Source organism: Bathycoccus prasinos (genome assembly GCF_002220235.1).
Source record: "Bathycoccus prasinos genomic : Chromosome_3".
NCBI lineage: Eukaryota > Viridiplantae > Chlorophyta > Mamiellophyceae > Mamiellales > Bathycoccaceae > Bathycoccus > Bathycoccus prasinos.
In genome coordinates this window covers 54,095-75,636 of record NC_024006.1, presented here as the reverse complement: position 1 = coordinate 75,636, position 21,542 = coordinate 54,095, and the positions used below count along the sequence as shown (strand labels likewise).

The following is a 21,542-nucleotide window of genomic DNA, read 5'->3' as shown; positions in this document are numbered from 1 at the left end:
CACGTAACGAGAAGAAGAGAAGACAACAACAACAACAACAACAATAATCCAAAATGAGGATCATGATTAAAGGCGGGGTGTGGAAAAACACCGAGGATGAGATCCTCAAAGCGGCGGTGATGAAATACGGGAAGAATCAATGGGCAAGAATTTCCTCTTTACTCGTCCGAAAGTCGGCGAAACAGTGCAAAGCGAGATGGTTCGAATGGCTCGATCCATCCATTAAGAAAACAGAATGGACGAGAGAAGAAGACGAGAAACTTTTGCACTTGGCAAAGTTAATGCCGACGCAATGGCGCACGATTGCGCCCATCGTCGGGAGGACACCGAGTCAGTGTTTGGAGCGGTACGAGAGGTTGCTCGACGCGGCGGTGTCGAAGGACGAGGAGTACGATCCGATGGACGATCCGAGACGATTAAGGCCGGGGGAGATTGATCCAAATCCAGAAGCGAAACCGGCGAGACCAGATGCGATTGATATGGACGAAGACGAAAAAGAGATGTTGTCGGAAGCGCGCGCGAGGTTGGCGAATACGAAAGGGAAAAAAGCAAAGAGGAAAGCGAGGGAGAAACGATTGGACGAAGCCAGGCGATTGGCGAGCATACAAAAGAATAGAGAAATGAAAGCGGCTGGCATGGGGGGTAGAAACACCAAACGCATCGTTGGTATCGATTACAACGCGGAAATTGCGTTCGAGAAGTTGGCGCCCAAAGGGCCGTACGACGTCTCGGAGGAGAAACAATTGGAGAGAAAAATGATACAAGATGCTAAGTTCAAGTCGAAAACCATTCACGAGTTGGATGGGAAGATGATTAAAGAAAGAGAGGAAGAGATGCGGACGATGGATAAGTTGGACGAGATTGCAAAGAAGAAAAACGTGCCGAAAGCGGTGAAAGAATCGAACAAGCAGTTGGATAATTTCTCCGCCGGGAGGATTCGAGGGAAGTTGAACTTGCCGAAACCGTCGGTGTCGGAATCCGAGTTGGAGCGCATCGCAAAGTTACGTAAAATGGGTTTCGCGCCCGATACGACGGGGATAACGACATCAAACCAGTTGCCCGGACAAGAAACGCCGATGATTCAACGCAAATCGAGAGATGAAATGGTTTTAGAAGAGGCGAGGTATTTAGCCGCCATGACGGCGACAAGGTCAACTTTATACGGCGGCGAAACCCCGAGCGGATTTGCAGATGGTGCCGGTAAAGATTTCTCTGGCGCGACGCCGTCGTTGCAAGGAGGTCAACGAACGAACCAGCGAGGCCACACGAACGTCGTGCACGGTACGCCCGCTTTGCAGCGCCCAGGTACCGGTGTCGTTGGTCAAACGCCTTTGCGCGACGATTTACAAATTAACGATCCCGACGCCGTGGCGGAGTTTATGCGCCCGAGTGATTCTGCGGGTTCGAACCAGCAATTGGATCATAGGCGCCCGCTTACGAGTGGTATCAAGTCGCGCTTCGCGTCCTTGCCGAAACCGAAGAACGAGTTCAAAGTTCAAATTCCAAACATCGATGAATTAGACGAGTTAGAGGACGACGATGCGATGGAATTCGACGCGAGCGGTCATCGTCGCGCGCCTGTTGAAATCGAAGAAGACGAAGCTGAGCGCAGAGAACGCCTTCTTGAGCGTGAAGAAATGGTCAGACATGAAATGGAGAAGCGAAGATCGCAAGTTTACCAACGTCGAAACGAGTTGCCCAAACCGAACGTTTCAAAGGGGTATTCCGCAGTCGTTGCGGAAACGAGAAAAAACTTAGACGAGACTCAGAAACTAATCGACGACGAGATGATTGAACTGATTAAAAGAGATCTGAACGGTATTCGTCCGGAAGACGATCCGAGTTTTTATTGTTTATCGAACGAACAACTCGCACAGGCGAAAGCAATGCTCGCTGCAGAAGCGGGCGACATGCCGGATTCTTTTGCGGAACTGTTCCACAAAACCCGCGAACAAATACGCGAGTCCGCGCGAGGTAAAGATGTCGGTACCAAAAAGGCAGAGTACCAAGCGTTGTATGCTCTCATGGGTACTGAATCTAAGAAGGCGGCGAAATTAGAGCGCAAAGTTGCTCTTTTGCACGAAGGTTATCGCACGCGTAGTGTTGCTTTATCGAAAAAGTTGAAGACTTTACACGATGAGTTAGTGGGTAAAAAGAACACCTTGCGCGCGTTTGAACTGCTCGAGGCAAAAGAAAGTCTCGGGGCGCCGATAAGAGTTGAGAAGGCGATGGAGCTCGCGGAAGCCGCAAGAGAGAAAGAGAAGGTACTCCAAGAAAAGTACGCCGCCGCAGTGAAGAAGTGATATAATATAGTAGTGAGAATAGAAAAAAAATGTATCAGCAGTATAAGTGATTTTAAAATAGCAAGATTTATCATTCTTTAAAAATCTAATTGAATTGTGCCTCATATCGCTCTAACAGCGGTCCGTGGCGCGACTGTCTCACCGCATCTTCGCTCAAAACGTCCCATACAGAAACCGCACCGGCACTCCCGGCAGCGGCAGCTAAATATGGCAAGTGCGGAGAAAAACCCGCGCAAAACACAGCACCCACACCAGCCGTATTCGCGGCGAGCAACTTCGGCGTCGATCCGACGTTTTCGTCCCACAACTTCAGCGTTCCGTCCGTACTGGACGTTAAAAACGCACCTGGAGAGCCGTGACAACACGAAACAGACGTTGTTGCTTCTTCGTGCGCTTTAATGCGCCATCTTTCGGCTGAAGACGTTCCCGACGACGACTTTTTGCTCTTTTTCTTTCCACCGCTATTAATATTTGAAGACGCCATTCGCGTATCAAAACAGGCGACTTCGCCATCCTCGTTGGAAACGAAAAACTCGAGTGGATTTCTCGCGCTCCAGCACACCGATTCGCAATCGGCGCCGACGTTGAAATCTAAGCTCGCCTCTTTCGGCGCTCGAACGTCGCACACTCTGGCATGCTTATCAAAACCACCCGAAACGAGAACCGTTCTCTCCTCCGGATTCCACTCCAAACATTGCACTTTGGAGGTGTGTTTCGTCAAGGTTTCCGTGCATGTTTCCGTCGAAACGTCCCATATCTTTACCGTTTTATCTGCACTCGCCGACGCTAACACGTTTCGAAACTGCGAATTCCATGACATGCCTAAAACTGCATCCTGGTGCCCTTCTTTCTTTACTTTAGGCTTACTCTTTCCTCCGCTCGAACTCTTCTTCACATCCGCGGTATCGTACCCGCCCAAAGTCGCTGCCGGCTCCACCGCGTCGATGCAATCTAAATCCCAAATCTCAATCCCTGGATACATCGTCCCAACAGCACAATACGAGCCTCGATTATTCGCGCCTGTATCTTTGCAGCAATCCATCCACGCTAAACACAACGGAAACGCCGGTAACATCACGTCGTGATGCACATACAAATTCGCCTCGGTCTCGTGCGTCTCCTCGTTTGTTATCGCCTCTTGATACACCCAAACCTCTAAGTGGCTCGCATCTTCCTCTGCTCTCGCCGCTAACACTACTAAATCGTTCTTTAAAATCCCGAAATCGTCCGGATTTTCCTCCTCTTCGTCGTCGTCCGAGTCCTTAATCGTCACGTACGGGTCGTCTTGGTTTGATTCAAACTCCGAGTTCATTTTTCCAAATAATTGTCTCTCTTGAATATCTTCGTCGTATGAATCATCGTTGTCGTAGTTATCCATGTCCAGCTCGGCTAAATCGTCCGTGATACCTCTCGCGGCGTTCGCGACCGCTTGCGCTTTCCGTATCGCTTTTTTCTTTTCATTTTTTTTCTCTTTCACGTCTGAGTCTGATTCGGATTCTTCTGAGTCATCATCATTCAACGCGTCTTTCATCTCTTGCTCGTCCGCCATACCTTCTTCATCGTCATCGTCGTCTTCTTCTTCTTCTTTCTCCTCGTCCTTCTCTTCGCTTTTGTCGTCGTCGTCGTCGTCGCTGTCGTCCTCCACGTCCGTCCTTCGTTTCATCCGTTCTCGAGTTTCTTTCAATGCGCTTTCGGGAATGTCGGTAAATTTCGGCGTCTGCGAGGACGCTCCGGGAGGGACCCACGCTAAAGCCGATATCATGTTTTATACGATGATGATGATGATTATGACGACTAATACTACTACAGAATTTGAATGAAATGCGAATCTTCTGTTGTTGTTTAATCAGTCTTCGCTCTTTTTCTCTTTCTTGTTCGTCGTTGTGAGAATAAATGAAGAAACGGCGCCGCCGAAGAAAACTAATTTTTTTCTCTAAAATCTCACACGAACCAAAACCACTCCTTTTTTCCACAAAAACTTTAACACGCTTCTCTTTCTTCTGTCTTTGAGAAGATACTCTATTATTAAAATGAGTGGTGGTTGTCCTCCGACGGAGGAGACGAGGAAAGAGACAAACAACGCCGTGGATGATGATGACGATAAAGATGATGATGATGATGATAAAGATATTTCAATGTGCGAGTTCAGAGTCGCGTGCGTGCAGTTTGAACCCGCTCACGGTGCGTTTACCTTTTATCATCGCTTTAAACATTTCTCAACTAACTTTTGTTTTCGATGTAACTGATTTAGGTGACCGAACAAAGTCTTTCGAGAAGTGCTTGAGAATGCTCGATGCGCACGAACATGTGTTATTATCGTCCTCGTCGTCGTCAGTCGTCGCGCCTTTGTCCATCATCCAGTTTCCGGAGATGTGTTTTACCGGGTACACGTTTGACTCTCGAGAGGAAATTGAACCTTTCGTCGAATGGGATGACGAAGAGGAGGAGGAAGCTGTGACCAGGCAGTTTTTATCCTCCGTCGCGAAAAGGTTTGACTGTCTCGCGAGTGCTGGGTACGTGAGAGGCATTCGCGATGCAGGAAGAAAAATGTATTATAACGCGGTGCAAGTTATCGATGAAGCAGGGCGCGTGATTCTGAGAGCGAATAAGCACCACTTGTATTGCATCGACGAGACGTGGGCGGACGAAGATATCGAGAGTGGGTTCACGTCCCTAGAACTCGTGTTAAAAGCGAAAGGTATTGGTAATACTAATAGTAGTAGGAGCAGTAGTAGTAAAGTAGAAGAATACAGAATTAAAACGACGGTTGGTATATGCATGGATATTAACCCGTACAAGTTTGAAGCGCCGTGGGGTGCGTTTGAGTTTGCCAAGACGATCGAGAAAGCGAGTTCTTCTTTAATCTTGTTCGCCTCCGCGTGGACAAACGCGCATCCAGACGACGATGCGGAAACGAAAGCAATCGTTCCAGACCGAACGGAAACGTGGAATTACTGGTTTAATCGATTACTTCCTCTGTTCGTAGACCAGGAAAAAGAAGGAGAAGAAGGAATACTACGACCTCGAAAAAGGGCTTTTGTTTTCGCCAACAGAGTAGGCGTTGAGCGCGAAATTCATTTCGTCGGTTCCAGCGTCGTTTTCCAAATCGAAAGAGGAGGTAAACTCATCGTTAAAGGCGGTTTGGATAACAAAAAAGAAGGCATATTAGTCGCTCGCGTCGAATGCAACGGCGTGAAGGTGTTGTAGCACAAACTGTATTACTCTGTATTAATCTGTCTTTTCCGTTCTCTCAGCTTCGTTTCCGCCTCGACTTGTAACTGCGCCCGCGTCTCCTCTTCCTCTGCTTGCATCGCTCGCTCCATCGCCACCTCGTACTCTTTCATCGCTCGTTCTGTCAGCACAAATTTAATTCGACTCATCGTTTTCTTCACTTTCGTAATCCGAGTCGGATGTCGAAACAACTCGTTTCTCGCTCGCGATAAATGCGACTCCGTGTTCAACATGTTCCTCTCTTTCAACAACACGTACCAGAGTTTGTGCAAATCTTCGTTCGATTTTATTCTCAACTCCTTCGCCTCCCACGCTCGACCGATGGGTTCGACAGGATCCGGTTTCCCATCCTCGCCTTTTTTGGGGAGACTGTCCACGAAATCGTCCAAGCCGTGACGATTACGCGAAGCGGACGAGGAGAAGAAGTGTTGGTTTTGTTGTTGATGTTGATGATGATGATGATGCGCATCCCCCACGCTATAATAAATACTATTGTTGTTCCTATGATAAAAACTACTACTCGCACTCAAACACCCCCCAACGCTCATCCATCCGCGTAAACAACAACTCGTGCTCGCTAAAGAGGACGATAACGCGCGTCTCGATAACATCGTCGTCGTTTATTATATATTAGTGGTGGTGGTGGTGCGAGAATCTTATTCTAAAAACCCCTTGATGAGGCTTGTCTTCGTTGTGAAGAAGGACTGATGAATACTCTGAAAATGAAAAAAAGCAGACAGAAAAAGAAGCAAAAAAAAACAGCAAAAGCAAAATTTTGTTTGTTTGTTTTCCTTTTGAGTCGTTGAGTCTCTCTTCTTCATTATTCTACTCTTTGGTTGGTCTCATTCTCATCACAAACGCGCGCGCGCGATTAAGAGAGAGAGAGAGAGAGAGAGAGAAAGAGCGCAGAGAAGAAAGAGACAGCTCTGAGAGAGGAGAGAGAGAGAGAGTGAGGTGATATTATAAATAGAGAGAATAAAAAGAGAGAGAGAGAGAAAGACTTTGACGCTCTTCTTCTGCTTTGAGTTGTACCCCCCTCGCTGGTGGTGAAAATCTCTTGTTTCTTTCAACAGAATGGCGGCAACGTTCTTAGCGGGCATGAAAGCCTTGGAGAGAACGAAAGAGAAGGAAACGCAAGCGATTCAAAAGAAAGCGAACTTGGTTTCCTCGTGGTTGTTAGAAAGGAAGGAGGAGATTCGAGAGAGGATGTTGTTGACGGAGAAGACCAATACGACTACTAATGTGAACAACATCATCGAACAAGAAGAAGGAGAGGAAAAGAAAAAGAGATTAGTTGAAACAACGACAAAGAAGAGAGGGAAATCATCGTCGTTTACGTCGTCGTTGTCCACCTCGCCGGAGAAAAAGAAACAGAAAGAAAACATCGAGGTTATCGTCATCGATGATGAAGACGCGAAGCCGCCAGCCAGCGCGACGACTTTGAGTAAGAAGAAACGGAAATCTTCTCAACCAACCGTTGTGGTTTTTCCAAAAAACAACGAGAGCAGTCAACAAGCGTCGAACGAAGAAACGAAGAAAGCTTCTATTCCTACTGCTCCAGCTGCTGCGGCGGCGGAAATACAGAAGAATATAGAAGACGCAGATGCGTCGAGAAAAGCAGGCCCTCCTGTTTCTTCGTCGAAGAAGAAGAAGAAAAAGATGGAAGCGAGTCTCGTGAGCGGCGCGACCGGCGTGGGGGAACAACACCTTTCCGCGAAGAAGAAAAAGACAGATGTCGAGAATGACGTTGCCGCAGGAGACAAAGCAGGGAGCAGTCAAACGGCGGTCACGGCAACAGTAGCGATGAAGAGCTCCACGGAAGTGTCCAGAGTAGTTGGTGAGAAGAAGACGGTACCGGTTTCAGGGGGACAAAAAGAGGATGCGCAAGCGGCACGGGAACAAGAACCAAAAAAGGGGACTGATTTGGTCGCGCCGGAGAAATTGGCGATGAAAAATAATGTTCCGTTTAGCACAACAAAGAATAACATGGAGAATAAGCGACCGGTGCAACAGCAGCAGCAACAACAGTTGCAGCACAGAGTCGTTGCTCCGCTGCCACCGTCGTCACTACAACCGCAGCAGCATAGACCGACGACCGAGGAGGAGGAAAAAGCGAAGCGCGAAAAGGCGAGAGCGAGAGGCATGGCGTTTCTTAAAGTCGGTACCTCTTCAAAACCGAGCATGAAAACGAAGAGCGCCGCCGCGGCGCGGCTCAACGCACCGGCACCGCAAGTGAAGCATCCGCAGCAACAACAACAAAATAAGACAACGGTGGAGAAGATGCAAGCGCTCGCGAAAGCAATGGAGGTCGCGTCTGGTAAAATCCCCTCTTCCTTGGCGTCGGTGCAACCGGCGCCGTCAACGCAGCACGCGGCAGCGGCGATCGAAGAAACCCAAAGGGCATTAGCTGATCGAATGAAGCGCGCGGAGGAATACAACGAGAGATTGCGGATGGAAGAAAAAGAGAAGCAAATGCAACGAGAGCGAGAGGGGCAAAAGTTAGAAGAGCAAAAGAGAAGAGAGTTAGCGGAGAAGAAGAAACGAGAGCAGCGTGAGGAAATCGAACTCCAAGAACGAGAGCAAAAACGTCTCCGTATGGAGAAGATGGAGCTGGCTAAGAGAGAGAGAGAAATGGCACTGAGCGCGCAGCACGAAGAAAATTTAAGAGCGCGTGCAATTTTAGAAGCGCAAGAGAGAGAGCGTCTTCGCGAGAAGCAGCAGCAACAACAACAGCGAACGACGACAAAGCCTGCGCACAACATGCATCCGTCCTCCTCGCTCGTTAAGAATAATAGTTACCAACAACAACGCTCGCAACATCAAAAACAGCACGTCGTTGAAACTACCGCTGATCGCGCTGTAACGGAAAAGAGTAAAAGGCTTTTGGAGAACGCGAGAAACGCCTTGGCGGGCGGTGCAGCGGCGAGTAACATCACACCTTCGAGAAGACACCAGCAGCAAATGATGACACCTTCGAAAATCAAATCTTTCAATGTAACGCCGAGGGGAACACCGTCGAGTCTAGCAAATAACACCAACTACCACGATCGATCCATTCCTAGATCGCACTCGAAGTTTCCGAGTTCGTACGAAATGTCCCCTATGAGAGATGATTCGGACGATAGCGATTCTGAGGACCAGCGAAGAGGGAAGCCGATTCCGCCGTGGGCACACAAAGAGTCCTTGATTCCCATGCTCAAAGCGCAAGCGCGAATGGATCCAGATATGATATTCCCGAATCCTCCCGCGACGTGTTCTTTGTCGCAAGTGTTTGGTAAACCAGCGAGCAACGAAGCGAGAAGAGGTTCCTCCGGAAACTGGCAACACGATAGATTACGCATCGACGAAGAATTGAACTATAAGCGAACGATGGGGTATAGGATCATATAAACCAACACTAATTACTATACGACGGATTGATTGATGTCATTGATAAAGAGTACTATAAAGCTAAATAATCGTTCTAATCGTTTCTTGCTCCGCGTGCGTTGTTATCTTTTATTCCTTTACGCTTTCAACTCCTTCAAAATTTTAACCGCTTCTGCAACTTCTGCATCGTCGTTCGTCTTTCCCGATTCTTTCATGGATCGAATGAGGGCACCTTGCGCATCTATCTTCGCTTGAGTTTCGGGACTGTATACCTTCTCAACTTTGGTTTTAGACTTTTTGGCCGGCTTATTGGACGTCGCTGGAGCTTGCGCTTCTTCTTTCATAATTTCCCCGTTTTCATCTAAAGGATCCAGTCTAGGGAAAAGCGCGAGCTTGGAAACGGTCGTTCCCGGTTTCAATCCACCCCATACTAATCGCTTTCCCATAGAATCGCTTACGTTGGCATACAAAGGCAAACCAGCGTGCATTTCCTTTATCTTATTTGGTAAAATCGGTTCTAAAATACACGCCGAGATGCGTAAGGCTTCCAAACATTGATACAACACTGCGCCTAAATTTTCTTGTTCGTTTGGATCCTTCGCCATTCTAAACGGTTCGGTTTCGGTGATGAACAAGTCAACTTTGGTAATTATTCGCATCGCGGCTTGCGTTGCCTTGTTGAGTTCCAAGTTTTCGTACGCGCGAACAGCCTCGGCGGCTTCTTTCTCGCATATCGATTTCCAATCGTACCCTTTGAAGATTTTCGAGGTGTCGTCCGATTTTTCCGGCAAAACTCCATCGAAGTATTTCACACACATCGCTGTTGTTCGGGACGTCGAGTTACCGAACGTGTTGACTAAATCCGTACCGTATACTTCTTGCACTCTCGAAGACGCAAAGTTTGCGTCTTGCGCTCCAATGGGACCTTCCGTCGCCAAGTAGTATCGAAACCCATCTAAACCGTAGTGGGTTGAGAACTTGTTCAAAACGGTCAAATCGACAAAGTTACCCAACGATTTCGACATTTTCCGTCCTTCGCGAATCCAAAATCCATGCGCGTGCACTCTCATTGGAAGAGGCAAATCCAACGCCATCAAAACCGCCGGCCAAATGACGGCGTGAAACCACGAAATCTCCTTCGCCATGACGTGCATGGACGCCGGCCAATACTTTTGTTTGGCTTCACCATCTTTAGCCATACCGATAGCCGTGATGTAATTCATCAACGCATCGATCCACACGTAAATGACGTGCTGTTCGTCTCCTGGCATGGGTATACCCCACGTAAAATTCGTTCGCGAAATTGGCACGTCGTTTAATCCGTCGTTCACGCGTTGTAACAACTCATTCTTTCTTTCTTTTGGCGTCAAAAACGAATCGCTCGTTGCTAATAACTCTTTCACCTTGCTTTCGTATTTCGATAATTTGAAGTAATAATTCTCCTCTTCCATTCGCACCATCGGTTTCCCGGAAATAGGCGACTCGTAATTACACTCCTTCGCTTTTGTCTCGGTGTAATACTCCTCTTGTCCTTCATCGTACCATCCTTCGAATTTCCCTAAATACACGTCTCCCGACTTTAGCAGCTTTTCAACAAACGCTTGCACTTGCGTCGTGTGTCTCTCGTCCGTCGTTCTGATAAAATCATCGAACGAAATCTCGTTCGCTTTCATAACCTCTTGAAACACCAGACTGTTCTCGTCCGCCAACGCTTGCGGCGGGATCTGTCTCTTCTCGGCCGATTGTTCCACTTTTAACCCGTGCTCGTCTGTCCCTGTGAGAAAAAACACGTCCATGTTTTGTAATCGTTTGTATCTCGCGTATATATCCGCCACCGTGGAGGTGTACACGTGACCTATGTGTGGTTTGTCGTTGACGTAATAGATAGGGGTGGTGACCATACACTCTTCTCTCGGTGTTCCTGCATTCGCTTGGATAGAGTACCTTTTCCTCCTTCTTCCGCTCTCGTTGCTACTGTGCACGGTTTCACTCGCGTTCGAGCGAGGAAACGATGCAAACGAAGAAGTGGTGCTGAAAGGAGAAGCGCTCGATAGTAAGGAGCGCCTGGTGGTCGCGGCGACTGTCGCAGCTTTAGAAGTCGAAAACGACGTGTAGCATTTCCCTAAACAAAATCGAGAAGAAGAAGAAGAAGAAGCGCGCAACGAAGCGTTGCTAGAAGATGAAGAAATAATCGCTCTTCCTATGAACGCAGATTTTGACGACGACGTTCTCCCAATGCGCGTGGTCGTTTTCGGTGAAGTGCTTAAAAAGCGTAACATTTTGTTGTCGTCAGTATTCTGAGATAATGAAGAAAATTTTGTCCATGAAGATTGGAGTTTTCTTCAAGAGAGAGAGAAGTCTCAGAGAACGAAGGAGCTTTTGCACAAACAAGCAACGCTTAGACTTTAATACACATTACAACACGAGCAACATACACATTAAATAAACATAAAACATAAAACACAGATCAGTTTTGGAATTATTCGCAAATCCATTCCACCGGATCTCGCGGGTCGCTGTACGACTGCGAGTCCGCTTTCTGAAACTGGCCACCGGTGCCGTGCAACTGAGGACTGTCGCCGGCGTGCGAGAAGTTTTGCTTGAACTGACCGGGAAGATTTCGACGTCTCATTTTAGCGTCCCATTCTCGGTTCCATAAATTTGCTCCGCCCTTGATTCCGACGATGTTGAGGTAGCCTAACTCGTCCAAAGTTTCCAACGCTTTAATCGCCCTCGTTCGTCCATCGGAGCACACCACCATCAACTTCTTGTTCTTGTCCGGGTACGCCTTTTGCACTTCGCTGGAAAAGTTAGGATTTAATCCAGTTTGTACGTATACTTTTTCATTCAACTCGAAATCGTATTTTCTTTTCGCGTTGACGAGTGGAATCACTTTCAATCTGTTCCCTTTGTTCGGCTGCGCGGCGATATCGACTCCCAGTGGATTAGGACACTTTTCGTTCGCATCGATTTCATCCAAATCTCTCACGTCTAACACGTCGTACCCATCGTCCCACAAACATCTGCCCTCCTCAACAGAGGCTATTCCTTTCTCGGGGAACTGTTCGATGACATTGGATATGTACACAGCGTCCGGCCATTGCGCTTTAATCGCGAAACGAGTTTTTTGTTTTCTTGTCGGCGTACAAGTATTTCTGCTCGTCATCATCATCATCTGACGACAACCATGAGCGAGACTGCTGCTGGAGGTTAAAGCACCAACGCGAGAAAGAGAAGATGAGTTTAAGGACGATGACGAGGAGAGCATGTTTGTTGTTGTTGTTGTTGTCGTCGTCGTTTGTGTTCTTCTTTGCGTGAAAGAAAAGAGGAAGAGATGAGTGTTGGGAAGTGAAGAAGATATGATTATGAGACCATACTCTTCTGTGGTTCATCAATGAGAAGGGAAATTTCAAAATCACCACATAATTTAGAATACACATTCAGTGTCTCCTCTTCGTCCTCCTCCTCCTCCCTTGTTGCTGCTGTTCCTTTAAAAATAAGAAGAAGAAGAAGAAGAAGGAATACGAAGAGAAACGACAGAATCAATCATCCATGATGAGCAATAAAAGCAAGAAACAGAAAGTCCTCCCGGACGAAGGCGTAAACTTTGCTCTGAAGAAACTGAAAGATGGACAGAAAGGCCGAGACGGTTCCGTGGAAAATGTTTTGAAAAAAGTACAAAAGTTGGAAGCGATTGTCAAGTCGCGGCCGAGTCGGAGGAAGACTCTGAAAGATTTGAACATGGAGGATTTATACAGAGAAGTTTTGGATAGGCCAGAGACGGAAATTGCGGCCGCGATTGAGCAATTGATGTTAGCGGTGGCGAAATCGATTATGGATGGGAACGGGTTCGCCTATCAACTCCCTTCGAGAGGCCAAAACGACCAGGTATACATCGACCAGTTGAATAGAATCGTTTTGAAGAATAAGAGCACATCCGCGGCATTTACGAACATGAGTTCAGTCAGGAAGGTGACAATTTTGACGCGAGTTATGCAGTTAGTCCACGGAGTGTTGAGTAAAGGCATCCACGTGACGAAGAGAGACTTGTTTTATACGGACGTGAAGTTGTTCAAAGACCAGAAAGATTCGGATGCGGTCTTAGACGACATTTCGTGTTTGTTAGGGTGCACGAGAAATTCTTTGCACGTGGTGGCGTCGGAGAAAGGCGTGGTAGTTGGGAGATTGAGGTATAAAGAGGACGGCGACGATATTGATTGCACGAAAATGGGCGTCGGCGGTAAAGCGATTCCGTCCAACGTCGATAAAGTGACGGAGTTACGAACGGACGCGAAGTTTGTTTTGTTGGTGGAGAAAGATGCCGCGTTCATGCGATTGGCCGAGGATAGGTTTTACAACAAGTATCCGTGCATTATAATTACGGCGAAAGGTCAACCGGACGTGGCAACGCGTTTGTTTCTTTCCAAAGTGAAGAGAGAATTGAAGTTGCCGGTGTTGGCGTTGGTGGACGCGGATCCGTACGGATTGAAAATCATTTCTGTATACATGCAAGGTTCTAAGAACATGGCGTTTGACTCTGCGAATTTAACCACTCCGGATATTAAGTGGTTGGGCGTTCGTCCGAGCGATTTAGATAAGTTTAAAATCCCCGAGCAGTGTCGATTGGAAATGACCGCGAAGGATATCGAAACGGGCAATCACATGCTGAAAGAAGATTTCATCCAACAGAACCCGGACTGGGTGAAAGAGGTTGAAATTATGTTGAAAACGAAAACCAAGGCGGAAATTCAGGCGCTGAGTAGTTACGGGTTTCAGTATTTATCCGAGGTCTATTTGCCGTTGAAGTTACAAGAAGGCGATTGGATTTAAAAAGTTGGATTTTACGAGAAAACATTTCACCAACCCACACGTTGTACAATAGAGAGAGAAAAAGAAAGAGAAATACACACACACACGCATTCATCATTGCTTTCATATGTTTATAAATATCCAATCTTTGCATTACTATTTTGCTTTCTACCTACAACTACTTCTATGTCCTACTTCCATGCCTCAAAAGCTTCTCATCGCTCACGAAGTGAAATCTAAAAGCAACTGAGGTAATATTCGTTCCAAATGAACTCCAGTCACCGAGCTATCCCCGTCCTCCTCCGCAGCTGCGGCAGCTCTGTGCACGACTTCTCTCAAAAACGAATTCATCACCGCGTTCGACGCGATCAACGCTTCGTCCGTGATGTTCATTTCTTCTGAATCTGAATCTCCATTTTCTTCTTCTTCTTCTTCGTCGTCGTCGTCGTCTCCTCGTATTTTCTCTGCGGGTATTCCTCCTTCGAGTAATCGCTTCTCCCGTTTCTTTTTCGCCGTTTCTTTCGCCCAGGAAATCCGAAAAACTTCGAGAAGTACTTCTGGAGTCATTATTGTTAAAGTAGTAGAGCAGTAGTTGTGACGATGTGTGTTTTAAAGCAGTCTCTCTTTTGTAAGAGAAAAAGCGAAAAAATCTGCGCACTTTGCAAAAAAAACGCACAAAATTATAAAAAAGATACACAACGCCGGCTGTTCCTCGTGTCAACACGCGCTCTTTCTTCTGGACAATGGGCGAGAAGCAACAGTCACAGTCCACGGTCATCGCAAAGTTGCAAACGGAGAAGGACATACTTCTGTTTTCGTTTTTCGCGCTCCTGTTCGTACTTTGGGCCGTTCTTAAAAACAACAACAACAACAACAACAAGGAAAGAAAAGAGGTGAAAATAATACGCGTTCAAAAACCAAAGACGAGGAGCGGAACTATGATGGAACGAGGTGCCAGCACTCTTACGCAAGTTTTTACGCACCAAAGCGATGTTTTTCGCGCACATCTGCTTCCAAAGCTTAACGATGTTGACGTCAAGTTTTTAAACCTGGTTTCGAGAGAGACGAAAGAAGCTATTCACCGAGCCCGTAGGAAAACAAAGAAGAAGTCGAGAATCTCTGATTTTACTTCTATTTCGACTTTACGATACGCCATGGATCGCATTTCAAAGTACGATTGCAATGCACCAAGCGAACAATACGTTTGTTCAGAAGTTGCCGCCACCGGAAGACTCGATATTTTGAAGTGGTTGGTGGGTGCGAAGAGGCTTTCGCTGGACGAAAGAACTCTAGAGCAAGCCGCTGAAAGAGGTCATCTCGAGTGCCTCGTGTACGCGAGAAAAGAACGCGGCTGTCGCTGGACGGAACCTCATGAAGGGGAATATTTTTGTGAAAGTTGCGGTGAATGGCACGAGGACGAGGATTTCGAGCCGAGTGACAGACCGATAGAACTCGCCGCTCTTAACGGTCATATCGAATGCGTAAGATTTTGCCACGAAGAAGAGTGTCCTTATCAAGACGAGCAGTTGGCAATAAATACCGTTCTTTCGCAAAATATTGACCTTCTGGAGTACGTGCACGAAACGATGGAAGTTGAATTGTTTTGCGGTTGGCAAAGTATCGTCGAGGAAGCGGCTGAAATTGGATTCCTCGAAGGATTGAAATACTTGAAAGAACACTCCGAATCCGAATGGGAGGATGTCGACCAAGAAGTAGCGTGTACTCTTGCCGCTGCAAATGGGCATCTCCAATGTCTAAAATATCTTCATGAAAATGAGTTCGCGTGGGACGCAAACGTGTGTAATTCCGCGTACAAAAATGGTCACATGGAATGTTTCGAGTTTACGAGATCGAAAGGCTGCGCTTTCGACGAGTCTCTTTTGAGAGGTACCTTTTGAGAAATAGAGAGAGAGCTGTTTTTCCGCGTTTATGAGTAAGAGTAGTTCTTTTTCTTGCGATTTTTGATACACACAAATATACTATTGAATTACTTCGATGGCATCGCCGCAACTGAAACAAGATTTATGCAGTATCGATTACCCTTTCTGTCTGGGAGATTATGGCCTAAATGCGTGCCCGTAGTACTTACGGCTTCGCCGCCAGGGACGCAGCGAACGTTGTCCCAAACAACTTCTTCATCGCGAAAAGAGGGCCAACCGTGGGCACGAGATTCCGACTCAAACTCCTCAAAAGTTCTGCCTCTCGGTGCCACGAACAACGGCTTCCCAGTGACGGAGTCATAATACGTCGTCTCTTTCGTCCGATCGACTTCTTTCAAGAAGGACGTCGAAAGGAAATATCCCGCATATTCCGCGTAATGACGATTGAAGTTACAGATTCTATCAGCGGTTTCGTAATCACAGTTCCAACGCAACTCTTTCTGAACGGGAGAGTCTGACGTTCCGTGTGCTTTTTTAGACATGATGGATTCATCCGCCATGATTGGATATGTACTCCCCGCAGGTGCGTCGGCTCCTTTACACCCGTCGGAATCTTCTTTTCCTCCTAACCCGTTCGCCCATTCGATGATGCCCGCTTTGAAGGAGGAGGAAGAGGAGTGTTTTCTTCTACCGGATGATGACGACGACGATGAGGAGGAGGAAGGAGCGTTGCCCATTCTTACTGCGTTTAACGTGAAAGTGCTTCGTAACAAGTTGGCAGCCATTGCTTTTTCGTTCGTGTGTGTTTGTTAGAAAAGAGAATGACGTAATCGGTTTTGGTGAGTGAGTAAAATTGAAAGAGATATTTTCGTCGTATCCGTTTTATCCACAGACAGAATATCTCTTCAAAATCGCACAATATGTACGCACCATCATCAACAACGACAACGAAAACGACATGGATGACAACGAGAATCACGTCATCGGTCGTCTCTTCTGTTCAGCGTCGCGTGCAACTGTCGCCGCATAATCCACCGGTTGGAAGAAGAAGAAGAAGAAGACCGAGAAGAGCAGCAGCAGTAGCAGCAGCGACCAATAATAACAACAACAACGAATGCGTCAAGACAAAGCGAGAGATGTTAACGTTGACTGCCGCGATGTCGTTTTTGACTTTTCAACGAGAACAAGTGCGAGCGGATGATGAAGTAGTAGTAGTAGAAGAGGAAGAAGTGGCAACTGCGGAGAAAGAAGAAGAACCTGTTATTGTCATGCGCGATATTCGTACGGTTGTAATCACCGGTTGTAACCACGGTATTGGATTAGACGCCGCGACAAAGTTTGCAAAGACGAACAACTTGCAGGTGATTTTAGCCTGCCGCACGATGGCAAAAGCAAAAGAAGCGAAATATGAAATATTAGACGCGATTGCAGCAGAAGGCGGACGAGTGAACGATCCTTCCTTGTTGGTGCCGGCTGAGTGTGACCTCGCGGATTTGGAATCTATCAAGACGTTCGCGACGTCTTTAGGAGATGAACCGATTGATATTCTATGCTTGAACGCGGGCGTTCAATACGCGGGGAGTAAAGAGGTGAACAGAACAAAGGACGGGTTCGAGGTGAGCATGGGTACGGACCATTTGGGTCATTTCTATTTAACAAACTTGTTGTTGAAAAATGTTGAAAGTGCGGCGAGTTCCTCGACGTTAAAACCACGAATTGTTATCACGGCTTCCGAAGTCCACGATCCGGAATCTCCGGGAGGAAAGGTTGGGAGAGGCGCCGGCTTAGGGAATTTTGATGGCATTAAAGAAGATGGGGCGGAATTCGAGTTGATGGATGGTTCTGAGTTCGACGCCGACAAGGCGTATAAGGACAGTAAACTCGCGAACATTCTGTTCGCAAACGAGTTGAACCGACGATTAAGGTTAGCCAACTCGCAAATAAACGTCGTTTCGTTCGGCCCGGGCTTAATCACCCGCTCAAATTTTTTCCAACACCAAAACCCCGTGTTTACTAAAGTTTTCGATTTCGCAGCGAACGATTTACTTCATGTTGCGGAAACTGTATCGGGCGGTGGAGATTGTTTAATTAAAATGGCGTTAGATCCAGAGTTGGAAAATAAAACGGGAGTATATTACAACAATGACCTTGGAGGAGATACCGGTCACATTTTCCATGAGGCGTCGACCAGTAAAGAGAGCATGAACACGGAGGAAGCTGAAGATCTTTGGACTTGGTCGGAAGCGCTCGTCGGTGAAGAGTTTGACGTCTACATCTAATGATAGTGTTTTTGTTATTGCTATGATATGTTATTGCTATGCTTTGTACTTGTAGGTACCCTTGGTAACTAAGTAGGTATTGGTACTTAGATACCAGGTTCCTGAGATACATACTATTTCGTTTTCGCTTTCTTGTTACTCTTTTCTTCTCCCCCAGATTTCTTTTCTTTCCCAGCCGCGTACGCTTCATTCATCCAAGCCATGCACTGTTTCGAAGCTATGGCGTGGTCAACCATCGGTTTCGGGTAATCCACGCCGACAATGCATCCAGCTTTTTTTTGAACTTCCAAAGGTGCCGTCCAAGGTTCGTAAACGTATTTTGAAGGCATGTCCTTGAGCACCGGCAAGAAATGTTTCACGTACGCTCCTTCTTTATCGTATTTCTTGGCGAATGAATGTGGGCCGTAAACGCGAAAGTATTGATAAAAGAACGAGGAGGCCGATAACCACATCCAGTTTCCGTTGTTTAAAGCCCAGTCTGCGTCAACCAGGTCTCTATCGAAGACCCGGGCGCCTTCCTCCCATGAAATGAACAAGTCTCCTCGCGTCAAAAAACACGCCACGGCATGTCTGGCCAGATGATGCATCCAGCCTTCTTCTTTCAACTGCGTCATCGCAGCATCGATCCAAGGGAACCCGGTTTGCGCGTTTTCCCACTTGGCGAGATTTTCTGGATCGTGCTTCCATTTGATTTGTTTGCATATTCTGTTACCGACCATTTTATCGTAATTCGGGGTACCGCACGCGTTGACATAATAAAATTCGCGCCATAAAATCTGGCCCATCAAACTCGTCGGAGGATTCGTGTGTTTTCCTTTCAGCTCGTTCTTCAAGATATCTTGCAACTCAAAATAAAACTGTCGTACCGAAACAGTACCAAACTTAAGATGCGGCGAAAGTGCCGTCGTCGAAGGCCACAACAACGACTCTTCTTTTGGAGAAGAAGAAGAAGAAGCTTTCTTCGCCATTTCAAACGGATTCAACGCTTTTCCGCTGCCCTTCTCTTTTGCGAACAACTGACACGGCGACGACTGTGGCTTATCAAACTCTTGCACGTATTTGTATCCGTCTCCGCCTCTGCACAGGGCGCCGCGCATTCGTCGCAATCCTTCAGTTTCGCCGCCTTTACCACCTTTGAACGAAAGACTCTTCGCCTTGTATCCCAAATCCTCCAGGGTCGGTATACCGTTCGCGTATTTGAACTCCTTCGAAAGAGCATCTCCTGCGTTTGGTATCACTCGCAGGGAATTCTTCGGCGGCTCCGGCACTGGACTTGGTGGCTCGCCGACGTTTGCGAGTACTTTCTGAAAAGCGCCCATCGTGCTCGGAGGAATGCCTTTCGCCGAAGCCTTACTCAGCAAAAATTCCTGGTCATACAAAGTGTGCGACGCGTACGTGTTCACATCCACGTTGAGTTTCTTGCACATTTCGATTATTTCTTCGTCGCGTTGCTTACCGAACGGTTCCACTTGTTCCTTTTCGAAGTATACGGAGGAAACGTTAAACTTCTTGATGACGTTCGGCAACACATCTTTCGGCTTTCCTTGGACAACTGTTAAGCAATTGTTCGCGTCGTTCACATTCTCAATCGACAATAAGGATCCCAGATTCTCGTTCAAGTTTGTCAGCGATTGCAATAAAAAGTTCATTCTGTTCGCTCCAACGCTCTTCTCGTTGCAAAACCACGGATCTAAGATGAACAGTGGCAAAACTTTTTTGCTCTCGTCGCCGCCGCCGAAATTTTTCGCATCTATCAAAGCTTCAGACAACGCCGGATTGTCGTGAATGCGCAAACCTTTGCGAAACCAGACGATTGAGGTCGTCGCTTCATTGCCCATGGTTGTAAATGATGATGATGTTTGACCAGATGATATCGTTTGTCTTCTTACACGCGCGATTGATGGAGAACGTCGTTGATTAGTAGTAGCAGTGGTAGTAGTAACGAACGTCGACGAAAAATTCGATGACGACGACGCTTTTGCAATGTGAAAGTTTCTCGAACAACACCCGGCGAACGAGTTGTGATTCGAAGTCAACGCTCGACGAATGATGATAATGATGACGATTGTGAACGAATAAGGTATCTCTCGTTCGAATGTGTTCGATTGTATTTACTAGTATAGCAGCAGCACGCGTTTGAAGCAAGGAGAGGGAGAGCAAATTGGATAAATCTCTCTCTTTTGCGCCTTTTTATGTGGAAAATAAAAACAGCTCCCACCTTGTTATCTCTCTCTCAGTCTTTCTCTCTCTTTCTTTTTACTAAAGAGATAGCGGAACTTCGTTTTCTTTCCCTTCCGAATTATCGTCGATGATGTTACCGTCGCCTTCCTCCTCGTCGATTCTTCCTCTCAAAATCCTCTCTACTTCCGCTTCTTCGACAAGTTGGTCCAACAACTTTTCGTCATCCTCTTGTTCGTTTTGGTTAGAACCCATTGTTGCGGCGACGGAGTAAATAGAACCACCGTATTCAGAACCACCAAAGTCTTTCACACTACCCACGTCATCTCCGCCTCTGGAGGAAACCGCATCTGAGCGAATGGAACGCACGTCGTCTTCGATTGGAAGCGGCGGAAAGGAAACGTTTTTGAACTTGGAATTTTGGCGCTGAGCGAAACTTTCACCCGCGAGGAGATCCCCATTGGAGATGTTCTCGTCGTCATTTTTATTATTGTCGTTGTTGCTAATGTTGTCAATGCTATCGTTGTCGTCGTTGTCGTCCTCGTCGTCCTCGTCGTCGCTACTATTGGTATTACTATTATCGTTTTTGCTGACGTTGAATTTCAATGCTGCCATCATTTTTTTAGCCTCTTCGATTTGTTGCAACGCTTCTTTTTCCATCTCCTTTTGTTTCTCCGAAGTTATCGTAGCGAACGGATTCGATCCCGGTGGTGCTTCCGGCTCGAGTGCCGCTTTGCCGTAATAGTTGTCCGGATCTTCTTCTGATGCTTCTGATTCCGAATCTGCATACGTATTCGTACTCGCAGCATTCGCCTCGCGCTCGTCGACTCGCGGCGGAGGGGGCGACAGTGAACGAGGTGGTGGTGCCGCACGCTCCGTGCCTTGTACCGAGGAATCTGAATCACTATCGGAGCCTTCGTTGTTGTTATTATATCGTCCTCCTCCGTTCACTATTTTCGTCTCCGTGGAGTTGTTGTCGCCTGCGTCGTCGCATATTCGTCTATTCGAAGAAATCGACGACGACGACACATTGTCGTTTTGTTGCCGACGTGAAGATGACACGTTCTTCTTGTTCTCATCATCATCGTCATCATCGTTTCCATCACCAAAATTTTGAGCCTTTGCCTGTGTCGTAAATTCTTCCCTTTCCGCCCGTTTCGCCTCGCGCAAAACCTCATCGGAAAGGAGTTTCAACAGCCTCCCTCGTTTCACCGCAGCCGAGCAATTGTCGGGTAAATCGTACCCCATAAATCGAACGTGTGCCTCGGCTATTTGCTCAGGCATCGTACCCATCACTTCAATAGATCGTTCTAATCGATCGATGGCTGTCTTTGACGCCGCTTTGTGTGAATACATCGTATCTTCTCGAAGTGGTGAGGAGTAAGAGAGGAATAGTAGAGTGTAGTAAAGTTCTTTTGTTGACTCCAATCTCATACATACATTCAATTTAGGGTATCCAAAAAAAAATTGGCCAGAAGCTTCTCCTTCGCACG

The 21,542-nt window shown here is 47.0% G+C and overlaps 14 protein-coding genes across 14 annotated transcripts; 6 read left to right on the top strand and 8 right to left on the bottom strand.

Moving 5' to 3' along the window:
• Positions 1-53: 53 nt before the first annotated feature.
• Bathy03g00420 (predicted protein) lies at positions 54-2,303 on the top strand (the record flags this gene model as incomplete). Its single annotated transcript, XM_007514312.1, has 1 exon — positions 54-2,303. One exon carries the CDS (start codon positions 54-56, stop codon positions 2,301-2,303), a length of 2,250 nt encoding a protein of 749 aa, XP_007514374.1.
• Positions 2,304-2,388: 85 nt separating this feature from the next.
• Bathy03g00410 (periodic tryptophan protein) lies at positions 2,389-4,065 on the bottom strand (the record flags this gene model as incomplete). Its single annotated transcript, XM_007513939.1, has 1 exon — positions 2,389-4,065. The coding sequence occupies one exon, from the start codon at positions 4,063-4,065 to the stop codon at positions 2,389-2,391; it is 1,677 nt and encodes a 558-aa protein (XP_007514001.1).
• A 268-nt stretch (positions 4,066-4,333) lies between these two features.
• Positions 4,334-5,425, top strand: Bathy03g00400 (N-terminal amidase; the record flags this gene model as incomplete). The annotated part of the gene is made up of 3 exons (XM_007514356.1): positions 4,334-4,484; positions 4,555-5,384; positions 5,417-5,425. 3 exons carry the CDS (start codon positions 4,334-4,336, stop codon positions 5,423-5,425), a joined length of 990 nt encoding a protein of 329 aa, XP_007514418.1.
• A 96-nt stretch (positions 5,426-5,521) lies between these two features.
• Positions 5,522-6,082, bottom strand: Bathy03g00390 (predicted protein; the record flags this gene model as incomplete). The annotated part of the gene is made up of 1 exon (XM_007514115.1): positions 5,522-6,082. The coding sequence occupies one exon, from the start codon at positions 6,080-6,082 to the stop codon at positions 5,522-5,524; it is 561 nt and encodes a 186-aa protein (XP_007514177.1).
• Positions 6,083-6,608: 526 nt separating this feature from the next.
• Positions 6,609-8,924, top strand: Bathy03g00380 (hypothetical protein; the record flags this gene model as incomplete). The annotated part of the gene is made up of 1 exon (XM_007514273.1): positions 6,609-8,924. The coding sequence occupies one exon, from the start codon at positions 6,609-6,611 to the stop codon at positions 8,922-8,924; it is 2,316 nt and encodes a 771-aa protein (XP_007514335.1).
• Positions 8,925-9,040: 116 nt separating this feature from the next.
• Bathy03g00370 (methionyl-tRNA synthetase) lies at positions 9,041-11,182 on the bottom strand (the record flags this gene model as incomplete). Its single annotated transcript, XM_007513926.1, has 1 exon — positions 9,041-11,182. The coding sequence occupies one exon, from the start codon at positions 11,180-11,182 to the stop codon at positions 9,041-9,043; it is 2,142 nt and encodes a 713-aa protein (XP_007513988.1).
• Positions 11,183-11,382: 200 nt separating this feature from the next.
• On the bottom strand, positions 11,383-12,069 carry Bathy03g00360 (predicted protein; the record flags this gene model as incomplete). The annotated part of the gene is made up of 1 exon (XM_007514021.1): positions 11,383-12,069. One exon carries the CDS (start codon positions 12,067-12,069, stop codon positions 11,383-11,385), a length of 687 nt encoding a protein of 228 aa, XP_007514083.1.
• A 389-nt stretch (positions 12,070-12,458) lies between these two features.
• On the top strand, positions 12,459-13,733 carry Bathy03g00350 (predicted protein; the record flags this gene model as incomplete). Its single annotated transcript, XM_007514183.1, has 1 exon — positions 12,459-13,733. One exon carries the CDS (start codon positions 12,459-12,461, stop codon positions 13,731-13,733), a length of 1,275 nt encoding a protein of 424 aa, XP_007514245.1.
• Positions 13,734-13,934: 201 nt separating this feature from the next.
• Bathy03g00340 (DUF2008-containing protein) lies at positions 13,935-14,279 on the bottom strand (the record flags this gene model as incomplete). Its single annotated transcript, XM_007513908.1, has 1 exon — positions 13,935-14,279. One exon carries the CDS (start codon positions 14,277-14,279, stop codon positions 13,935-13,937), a length of 345 nt encoding a protein of 114 aa, XP_007513970.1.
• Positions 14,280-14,455: 176 nt separating this feature from the next.
• Bathy03g00330 lies at positions 14,456-15,610 on the top strand (the record flags this gene model as incomplete). Its single annotated transcript, XM_007514286.1, has 1 exon — positions 14,456-15,610. One exon carries the CDS (start codon positions 14,456-14,458, stop codon positions 15,608-15,610), a length of 1,155 nt encoding a protein of 384 aa, XP_007514348.1.
• Positions 15,611-15,699: 89 nt separating this feature from the next.
• Bathy03g00320 (predicted protein) lies at positions 15,700-16,377 on the bottom strand (the record flags this gene model as incomplete). The annotated part of the gene is made up of 1 exon (XM_007513975.1): positions 15,700-16,377. One exon carries the CDS (start codon positions 16,375-16,377, stop codon positions 15,700-15,702), a length of 678 nt encoding a protein of 225 aa, XP_007514037.1.
• A 135-nt stretch (positions 16,378-16,512) lies between these two features.
• On the top strand, positions 16,513-17,871 carry Bathy03g00310 (putative light-dependent protochlorophyllide oxido-reductase; the record flags this gene model as incomplete). The annotated part of the gene is made up of 1 exon (XM_007514228.1): positions 16,513-17,871. One exon carries the CDS (start codon positions 16,513-16,515, stop codon positions 17,869-17,871), a length of 1,359 nt encoding a protein of 452 aa, XP_007514290.1.
• A 113-nt stretch (positions 17,872-17,984) lies between these two features.
• Bathy03g00300 (predicted protein) lies at positions 17,985-19,709 on the bottom strand (the record flags this gene model as incomplete). The annotated part of the gene is made up of 1 exon (XM_007514034.1): positions 17,985-19,709. The coding sequence occupies one exon, from the start codon at positions 19,707-19,709 to the stop codon at positions 17,985-17,987; it is 1,725 nt and encodes a 574-aa protein (XP_007514096.1).
• Positions 19,710-20,130: 421 nt separating this feature from the next.
• On the bottom strand, positions 20,131-21,405 carry Bathy03g00290 (predicted protein; the record flags this gene model as incomplete). The annotated part of the gene is made up of 1 exon (XM_007514195.1): positions 20,131-21,405. The coding sequence occupies one exon, from the start codon at positions 21,403-21,405 to the stop codon at positions 20,131-20,133; it is 1,275 nt and encodes a 424-aa protein (XP_007514257.1).
• Positions 21,406-21,542: the final 137 nt, after the last annotated feature.